We start from the raw sequence: 9,918 nt of genomic DNA on the forward strand, positions 1-9,918 counted from the left end.
CTTTAGATATTGTCCTGTTTGACCTATGTATGTGTTATCACAATTCAAACAGTCTATTTTGTAAATTACATTAGGCGTGTCTAACTTGTCAATTCCAGGTTTAAATTTTGTGAAACATTCATTTGCTAAGGTGTTTTTGGTTTTTTCTGCTATGTTGATATTATGTGGTGTGAATATATTTTTTATTTTTGTGTTAATTTCCGGAATATATGGTAATGATATATACTTGATATCACCTTCTCTTCTTTTATATATGTTTTTCCATTTAGTTGAATTGTATATTTATTTATCCTTTGCTTTATGATTGGTTCAAAAAATGACCTTGGATAGTTGTTTATTAATAAAGTATTTTTTATTTTTTCAAGATTTTGTTTTCTATACTCCCAATGTGACAATTTAATGGCTCTATCTGTAAGTGGCGGTATTACATTTCTTTTATATTTCATTGGTTTTTAAAATTAATTGATTTAAACAGATTTAAAGACATTAATTAATTTAAATCATTGTTTTTTAAATTAATGAAAGTTTTTTTTAACTAATCCTTTTATTTTAGAAAAACTGATGATGGTAGAAAAATACACCGAAACGTATTTTAATTGATAAATAGAGACAATAAATGACTGGAACCCAGGAATTAATTTTGATTTGGAATTCTCTTTACCTTAATGGCGACGCTTTTTGCATCAAATTGGGCAAATTTCATGCATATCCTGCAGCTGAGTGCAGAGGCACGATTTTTTTTAATGGAACAGCTTCATTTAGTGCGACTTTACCTTTAGATAAAAATTTCCTGAACTCACCTATGAGCTCTGACTAATCCTGCATTTTTTTTTATCTTAACAGTGCAGATTTTGGCTACAACTGCTGAAAATTTCGTTCAGAAATTGAAGTTGAGTTCCAAGCTACGTATTTTTGAGCGGAGATGTTTGTTTTGAATAGAGAAGTTGGACAAAATTAAAATTTCTCCCTACTTTCCCTAATCCCGAATTTAATTCAAATTTTTGCACGGTTGCACGAAAGGTTGGGCTTCACATTCCGAAAGTTTCATCCCGATACCGATTTCGAGTCCTAAGCAATGATTTTTTGAATAAAGAAGATTGCTTGAGTTACTTTCACTCGCAAATGAAATTTCCCTAAAACTGCTTTTGAGTTCTGACTAATTGCATTTTTTCCTTAATAAGGAAGCTTCTGGCTATAATTTCTGTAAATTTCATGCAGATGCTAAGGGCGAGTGCCAAGCTACGATTTTTTTTTAGTGGAACGTTTTCCTTATGTGCGACTTTACTCCCATATACGAATTTCCTGAACCTCCCTTTGAGCTCTGACTAATTCTGAGATTTTTTTCTTAACAGTGTAGACTTTGGCAACAATTCCTTAGAAGTTGAGTTCCACGCTATGGATTTTTGAATGTAGAAGTTCGTTTTGAATAGAGAAGTTGAAAAAATAAAAAAATCCCCCTACTTCCCCTAATCCCGTATTTATTTCAACCTTTTTGCACTTAGCAATGAAGGTTTGGGGAACAAATTCTGAAAGTTCCACCTAACTGCTGACGGTCAGTCTCCAGCTACGATTTTTCTATAAAGAAGATTGCTTTGATAAAATTATTCTCTCAAATGAAAATTTCCTGAAACTCCTTTTGCACTCGGACTAATTTGACATTTTTTAAGCTTCATTTCTAAGGCCTAGGCTACAACTTGTGAGAATTTCAGGCAGATACCGAAGCTGAGCCCCCCGCTATGATTTTTTGAATAGAGAAAATTGCATAAGTGCTGTTTCACTTTCATATCAAAATTACGCAAACCTCCACTTCAGCTCTGACTAATATAAAATTTTATCTCCGGAACAAAGAAGCTTTTTGCTGTAATTTCGGACAATCTCATCCTGATCATAGGGGTGAGTGTCAAGGTATGATTTTTTAATTGAACAGTTCTTTTAAGTTCAAGACCACTCCCTTTTAAAAATTTCTTGAACCTACCTTTGAGCTCAGACTAATTCCAGATTTTTTTTTCTTAACTCTGCAGACACTGGCTACAAGTCGTGAAATTTTCATTCAGATACCGAAGTTGATTTCCAAGCTATGAATTTTTGAAAGGAGAAGTTTGGTCAACTGTAATTTCACTTTTATAGGATTTTTATCTGAACCGTCTTTAGGCTGTGATTAATTCAACATTTCACAGATAAGCCGATGCTGACTTTCAAACCATGTATTTTTTTTTAATTGGAAAATTTTTTTAAATGGCATTTCACTTTAGTTTAAAAAATGTAAACTCGCTTTGAGCTTTTACGAATTTTCAATTTTGTTTTATAACATGGAAGTTTTTAGCTATATTTTCCAAAAGTTTCATACAGCAGCTGACCCTGAATCCCAGATTATGAATTTTTAATGGAAAAAGTATGCTTTAGTGCGAGTTCACTCTTATACAAATTTACCCAAACTCCTTTTAAGCTCTGGCTGGCGCCTTATATTTTTTTCCTTAACAACCAGAGCTTTGGCTACAACTCCTACAAATATGGCCTCAATATCAAAGCTGAGTTCAAAGATACGAATTTTTGCACAAAGGCTTGCTTATACGTGTTTTTTCTCTCACATTAAAGGTTCTCCCCTGAAAAACGAACTTTGAACCGCAAAAAAATTCCAAACAATGTCCACTTCTATACGAAGCATTTTGCTACAAATCCTTAAAATTGCACTCAAATATTGCAGCTGAGCCCCAAGCCAGCATACTTCGCTTGTACGAAGATTATCGCTCACATAAAAAATTATCTAAACTCGTCTTGAGTATGGACTAATCTGAAAATTTGCACGTTTAATAAACAAGGCTTGCGCTATGAACTTAAGCACAGTAGTTGAGCCTAAAAGCGTTTTTTTCTCTTATTTGAGCCGTAAAATGTTTCAAACTTTGTCCACTTAAGCACGAATTTTTGGGCTGCAAATAATGAAAAATTTCTGGAAAAAAGCAGGGTCTTAAGTTATGAAATTTTGCAGTTGTGTAAACATACTTTGCTTAAGTTGGGTTTTCTCTCACATAAATTTCCTCTAAACGCGCCTGGAGCCCTAACTAATCTGAAAATTTGTACAATCAAGTACAAAGCTCTGTGTTACAAATTCTGAAAAGTTCGATCAAGTGCAGTGGTTGAGTTTCAAGCAATAGTTAAAAAAAGCTGGTAAAACCCGGTGTTTTTCTCAGATACAAAATTGTTAAAACTCCTCTTGAGGTTGCACTGATTTGAAAAATTGTGCACGTAAGAACAAAGCTACAAACCCTAAAAGCCTCACTGAAGTACTGAAGCTGAGGCTCAAGCTAAAAAGGTTTGAACAAAGGCTTGCTTAAACGCACTTTTTTCCTGACATCAAATTTCCAAAACTCTTCTTGAGGCTTGGCTGATTTGAAGATTTGCACGCTTAAGAACGAATCTTTGCGCGAGAAATCAGCAAAATTTCATTCAAGTGCAGGAGCTGAGTCTTCGGCTCTGAATTTTTAGCAAAAGCTTGCTTAAACGCGATTTTTGTTTCGCACAAAAAATTGTCAAAACTCCTCTGGAGCCTTGCGTGATGTGAAAAAACTAGGGAATGAAGCTTTGTGCGTGCTACAAATTCGGTAACTCTCACTCAAGTGCAGAAGCCGAGTCTCAAGCTATGAATTTTTGAACAAAAGGTTGCTCAAACGCGGTATTTCCTGGCACAAAAATTTTTAAAAGTCCTTTTGGACCTTGACTCATCTGGAAATTTGTAAACTGAAGAACGAATCATTGTGCTACACATTATGAAAACTTCGCTCACGTTTACAAGCTGTGAATTTTTGAGCAACGCCTTGTTCGAACGCGGAATTTTTCCAACATAAGAATAAAGCTTTTAGCTAGAAATACTGAAAATTTGCTTGAAATATCAGCGCTACTTCCCAAGCTATGAATTCTTGAACATCAGACCGCGCTTAAGTGTGGCTTTACTCTTTTTTAAAAAACCTGTTCACTCCCCTTGAGCCTTAACTCATCTGAAAATTTGTACACGACCGAGTGAAACTTCGTTCTAAAAATTCGAGAAATTTCATTCCAGTGGGGAAAACTAGAAAACCCAGCAAACTGCTTGAAATTCCTGAATTACCTTCTTTGGAAGTGGGAATTTTGCGCGATTTAATCATCTGAAAGTCGTCTTCACTTGCCCCAGTCTCATTCTGGCAACTTCTGAGCCAGGCCTCCAGTCTGGGGTTCTCTTTAGAACTCCCGTGCGCCACTGCGACAATGCTGACAAAAAGTACTGAAAAACACCCTTAGAACTCCTCCTGTGAACGGAAAACTGAGCCCCAAACTTACGTGCAAACCGTGCCCACTTCATCCTAACTTCAACTAGGTGAAAAAGCGACATTATCCTCATTATTTAGCCACTTCCGATCGGAACAAAGCCAAAATTGCTCGAAATGCAGATTTCCATCTCATGCCCGCAGTTAATGGATAAATAATCGCTGAAGCGCAATAATGACCATGGCCCATTGGCGTAGCAGAGGGCGCTCACATGCGCCCCAAGGACGCCACTGCTCCAAATCCCCCCAATAAATTATCCAGAAAATCAACCGGGATCAAGTCCGGAACATATTTACGACTCGACTCATTGCGCTATCACTATCAGTCTGATTTTCGGCGAGTTATTGTAAATTATTTGTCGAATAAGCGCTTGTTTGTTGGATGGGGATTAGAGTTGCGTCGATATGCACGTGGCTTAAGCCCCCAAATAGACGAGAGCTTGACGACAGGACCTTATTTTTTTAATACACCATTGCCATTTCGTTTGTAATCTGCAATAGAAATTAAAATTGAAAAAGAAGCGACCATAAACTTGTGATCTGGGAAATCACCTAATGAGGATTGTTTGGATGTAGTAGGACGGTTTTGACCTCAGAAATTGCAAAAAAACATTTAAAAATTGAGGGCTTTTGGGCGCAAAGGGACTTAAACTAAAACTGAAAGTTTCCAGTTATTTTTTTATATGTAAAAAATGCGAAAAAGTGGTATTTCGAACAATTGTTAGGCCTGAGATGTTGCGCTCTAAAGCGGTAAAACATGGTTTAAACTGCGCCTGTTAAGGCGCCAATGGAACTTGAAAGTACCAACACGATTTTGCGGTTTAAAATGGTCCAAAAATCTACGTTTAAACTAGAGGATAAGGCTCAAAAAAGATTGGCCTAAAAGCGTTTTTTTTCTCACAAAGAAATAGAAACTCATTTTGAGCCGTAAAAAGTTTCAAACTTTGTCTACTTAAGAACGAACTTTTCGGCTGCAAATATTGAAAAATTCGCGCAAATAGCGACGCTGAGTCTTGAGCTATGAAGTTTTGCAGTTGCGTAAACAGGCCTTGGTTAAGTGCGGTTTTACTCTCACATAAAGTTTCGCTAAACGCTCCTTGAGCTCTAACTAGTCTCAAAATTTCTATAATTAAGGACAAACTGATTTGAAAATGTGTGCACGTAAGAACAACACTACAAAATCTAAAAGGCTCACTGAAGTACTGAAGCTGCGTCTCAACCTATAAATTTTTGAACAAGGGTTTGCTTAAGCGCACTTTTTTCCTGACAAAAAAATCTCAAAACTCCGCTTGAGTCTTGGCTGATTTGAAGATTTGTACGCTTAAGAACGAATGTTTGAGCGAAAAATCAGCAAACTTTCATTCAAGTGCAGTAGCTGAGTCTGAGGCTGTGAATGTTTTAACAAAAGCTTGCTTAAACGCGACCATAAACTTATGATTTGGAAAATTACCTAATGATGATTGTTTGGATGTAGTAGGACGGTTTTAAACTCAGAAATTGCAAAAAAAAAACATTTAAAAATTGATGGTTTTTGGGCGCAAAGGGACTTAAACTAAAACTGAAAGTTTCCAGTAATTTTTTTATATGTAAAAAATGCGAAAAAGTGGTATTTTCGAACAATTGTTAGGCCTGAGATGTTGCGCTCTAAAGCGGTAAAACATGGTTTAAACTGCGTCGGTTAAGGCGCCAATGGAACTTGAAAGTACCAACACGATTTTGCGGTTTAAAATGGTCCAAAAATCTACGTTTAAACTGTAGGGGTTAAGGCGCAACAAAGATTGGCCCAAACGCGTTTTTTTTCTCATAAAAAAATGAAAACTTATTTTGTGCCGTAAAAAATTTCAAACTTTGTTTACTTAAGAACGAGCTTTTTGGCTGCAAATATTGAAAATTTCGCTCAAATAGCGACGCTGAGTCTTGAGCTATGAAGTTTTGCAGTTGCGTAAATAGGCCTTAGTTAAGTGCGGTTTTACTTTCACATAAAGTTTCGCTAATCGCTCCTTGAGCTCTAAGTAATCTAACTAACAAACTAACAAACTGACTTGAAGATGTGTGCACGTACGAACAAAGCTAAAAACTCTAAAAGTCTCACTGAAGTAGTAAAGCTGCGTCTCAAGCTATACATTTTTGAACAAAGGTTTGCTTAAACGCACTTTTTTCCTGACATGAAAAATTCTCAAAACTCCGCTTGAGTCATGGCTGATTTGAAGATTTGTACGCTTAAGAACGAATGTTTGAGCGAAAAATCAGCAAACTTTTATTCAAGTGCAGTAGCTGAGTCTCAGGCTATAGCTTGCTTAAAATGCGCCATAAACTTATGATCTGGAAAATCACCTAATGAGGATTGTTTGGATGTAGTAGGATGGTTTTGACCTGAGAAATTGAAAAAAAAACCCTTAAAAATTGCGGGTTTTGGCCGCAAAGGGACTTTAACTAAAACTAAGTTTCCAATTACTTTTTTTAAATGTAAAAATGCGTAAAAGTGTGTTTTTTCGAACAATTGTTAGGCCTGAGATGTTGCCCTCTAAAGCGGCAAAACAACAATGAAACTTGAAAGTACCAAGTTGGAAAAAAATGGCCTGCTTTTAAGACATTTGTTACGTTTCAAAAACACGATTTTGCAGTTTAAAATGGCCCAAAAATCTACGTTTAAACTGTGGGGGTTGAGGCGCAACTTGGACTTGAAACAGCATTCGAAAGCTTCCATTTCTTTTCCATTTAATTAATGAAAATTCCTGAAAAATGCGGACTGTTGCACAATTGCTAGGCTTTAAAGGGACGATTTTGGGTCAAAAACTGTCTAAAGTTCACGATTAATTGGGGCCGATTTAGGCGCAAATAACACTTGAAAACTTGGACAAAAAGGAAAAACTGTTAATGTTCGATTAAACTGTTAAACCGGGTAAAAAACGCACTTCTATATACCTAATAAAAGTATAATAATGAGTGTTTAATAACATCATCGAAACCACTCTGACCGCATTAGACATAAAATCGAAAACAGCGAAGAGGAAATCAAACTAAACTGTTCACAAAATGAACGTTACACAGCCAAAATTGCCCAAACTTGGCAACTGAATAAATTCTGATCGCTTACTGCGATTTGGTTTCCGTTTGAAGCCCTATTGAACCCCATTTGTTTTCTGTTAGTCAGTGCTTTGGTAAAAATTAAGCACCTCAGGTAACATTTGTACAGGGCGGCAAATAAAAAATGTGCATGCATGGTGCTAGGCATGCTCCTAGTTGGACAAAATGTTTTTTTTAGATCTCAACACCAAAAGTTTCAAAATAAATCAAAAAGCTCAAAACGGTTTTTGAATTTTTCAGCCATCTGTCCTATTTACAGGGTGGCCTCAAAAAATCAACTTTTTGGTTTCGCAGCGCTAACTTTTCTGCTCTTGGCCCGAATTCACGATCTGGAGCTTAAGTTGAAGCTTAAAGCTCATAGATGATTTGAGGCAAAAATTCTATATACAGGGTTGCAGAAAAAAGTACGCAAATCGGGAATTGCGATTCTGGGAGATTTGCAACGTTTGATTTGATGTTGATTGTTGATTTTGTAAGACCACTCTGTAAATAAACAAGGTGAGGAAAAGAAATTAAAACGTTTTTTGAGGTATAAAGCCCACCTTAATGACTGTGGGGTTGAAATGGAAAAAGTCGTTTTTTTGCCCAACTGAGCGCACGCGAAACTTCCACCAATTTTGCATTGTTTTATTGGCCACCCTGTAGAAACTTCACCTGACGCAGTAATGTTCTGCAAAACCACGCACAAACCAGAAAAGAATTGCACTAAATAACGCTTCAAACAGAAATTAATTCGCTCTGAGCAGTTAGAAGTTGTTCAGTTCCAAAGTTTGCCAGGGTAACGTTCTTGATTGAGCAGACTACTGGGGCGCACTCAGAAGGCTTCTCAACTGGAAATTGCATTTACACTTGAGAATACCAAAACATTACCAATTTCGCGAATTTGGCAACACAGCTTCAATGAGCAACATGGGCTTAGAATAGAAGAATTGGTAATTTTCGAGCGCAGGTGTGTCCCATCAGGGGGGCAAAATCGCCCAGAAATCCGGAAGTAAAGGGCTCCGAAGGGCGGGCACAAACACGCACCCGATGGGCAGGCCTGATGGATTCGATCGGGGGGCCGTTTTAGAGCTTTGTTGAGCCGCAATCCGAGCACCGAGTGAAAGAGCCGTGATTTGGGGTCCCGCAATCTCGGCAGGACAATGGCTGAGGGCGTGGCCCGTCCCGCTGCCGCCAGGCCAATAATAAGCGACTTTTCCTGCTCTGGAAACTATTAAACACACGATCCAAAGCATACACACACGCTCAGGTGTTCAGACGTCCAAATCTTTGAAGTCACCCGGTACTCTGGTAGTATTTTTTGAGTTATGGAACGGTTCTTGGAGCGGACGCAACTGTTCACAGTTATGGAGGGTTTTTAGTTGTTTAGAAGGTGTCCCATTTTTGGCACTTTCATCTACTAAAATAAGTTAATCCCCACTAACAGGGACACCCTCTATAAATGTTGCCAAATGGCGCGAAAAGCCGACAAAACCAGCGTTGCCAAAATCATCAGACCCATGACCAGGGGGGGAGTTGGCGTGGAAAACAGCAGCAGGAACAAGAAGAACAACAGCAACAACAACGGGAATAATCCCAAATGGGGTGGCAAAGAGGCGCCGTGAATCAGCAGCATGTAATCCTGCGGGAACGCTCTTTGTCGTCGCGACGCCTAATTGTTGCGCGCTTAATCCCAGTTATTGTCTTTCGACAATGCATCACGGCCCCGTAAAATGCCATAAATGTCGTCATTTGCCGACATATTTTCGCTCGTCGTTTCTTTCCTAATCTTAAATTAGTCGGCGGGATGAAGAAGAGCAGCGAACAATGGCCCACATAAAGATGATTATGCCGGTGTCGCACGCCCCGTCACTCGCAAACTACTAGTAATTGTTTGTTGGATTGTCAGCGCGAACAATGAACAAGAAGGAGCGTTTTTGCCCGAAAATATACAGGGCGAAGGCCCCAAATCGCCCATGTGACCGAACAACCTCACTAAGGTCTGATTCACAGTGGATTAACTCCAGATCCAGCTTTGGCAATGTTAATCGCCGTTTACTTATGGGATAATCGTCGATAATTGATGCTAAAAATTCGATTTACTCGGCATTATGGCGGTTAATGCGTAAGGAATTCGCCTTATCTCTCATCTGGCATTCGGGCGACATTCCTTTGAGTGATACGCCACTGTGCCCACAGTTCCGAAACTTTCCAGTTTCACTAAGTGAAACGAACATTTTCTGGTTTTGCCCCACTGTGTACCCCATACAGGGTGGTTCATAAAGTGGCAATTCTCAATTAATCACCCCGAATAGACGCATTAAAAAACAGCTGGATATTTAAAGCCGCGCTTGCATAAAATTCGCTTTGATCAAAAAACAGCGCGGAATGCAGAAAAGCAACAAGAGGACTTTTTTGCAGCCAATAGAATTACTAATTAATTAATAATTATAATTAGCTAATGCGACCGTCATCATGGATTATAATATCTATGATCAAAAAATTAATGAACTTTTAAATGACAAAAGTTATTCAAAATTAAACAAAAATCCAA

General features: G+C 37.9%; 1 protein-coding gene across 1 annotated transcript in view; it reads right to left on the reverse strand.

Moving 5' to 3' along the window:
• Nucleotides 1-4,456, reverse strand: part of LOC109546308 — a 5,969-nt gene extending 1,513 nt beyond the window's left edge. The window contains exons 1-2 of the mRNA XM_019917226.2: nucleotides 4,312-4,456; nucleotides 4,103-4,255 (exon numbers count right to left, since the gene is read on the reverse strand). Coding sequence (XP_019772785.1) covers nucleotides 4,103-4,255; nucleotides 4,312-4,372 — 214 coding nt within the window. The 5' untranslated portion in view covers nucleotides 4,373-4,456. The remainder of the gene's footprint in view (nucleotides 1-4,102; nucleotides 4,256-4,311) is intronic.
• Nucleotides 4,457-9,918: the final 5,462 nt, after the last annotated feature.

This window comes from Dendroctonus ponderosae, unplaced genomic scaffold (genome assembly GCF_020466585.1).
Source record: "Dendroctonus ponderosae isolate FM_Combo_2020 unplaced genomic scaffold, Dpon_F_20191213v2 Dpon_F_20191213_11, whole genome shotgun sequence".
NCBI lineage: Eukaryota > Metazoa > Arthropoda > Insecta > Coleoptera > Curculionidae > Dendroctonus > Dendroctonus ponderosae.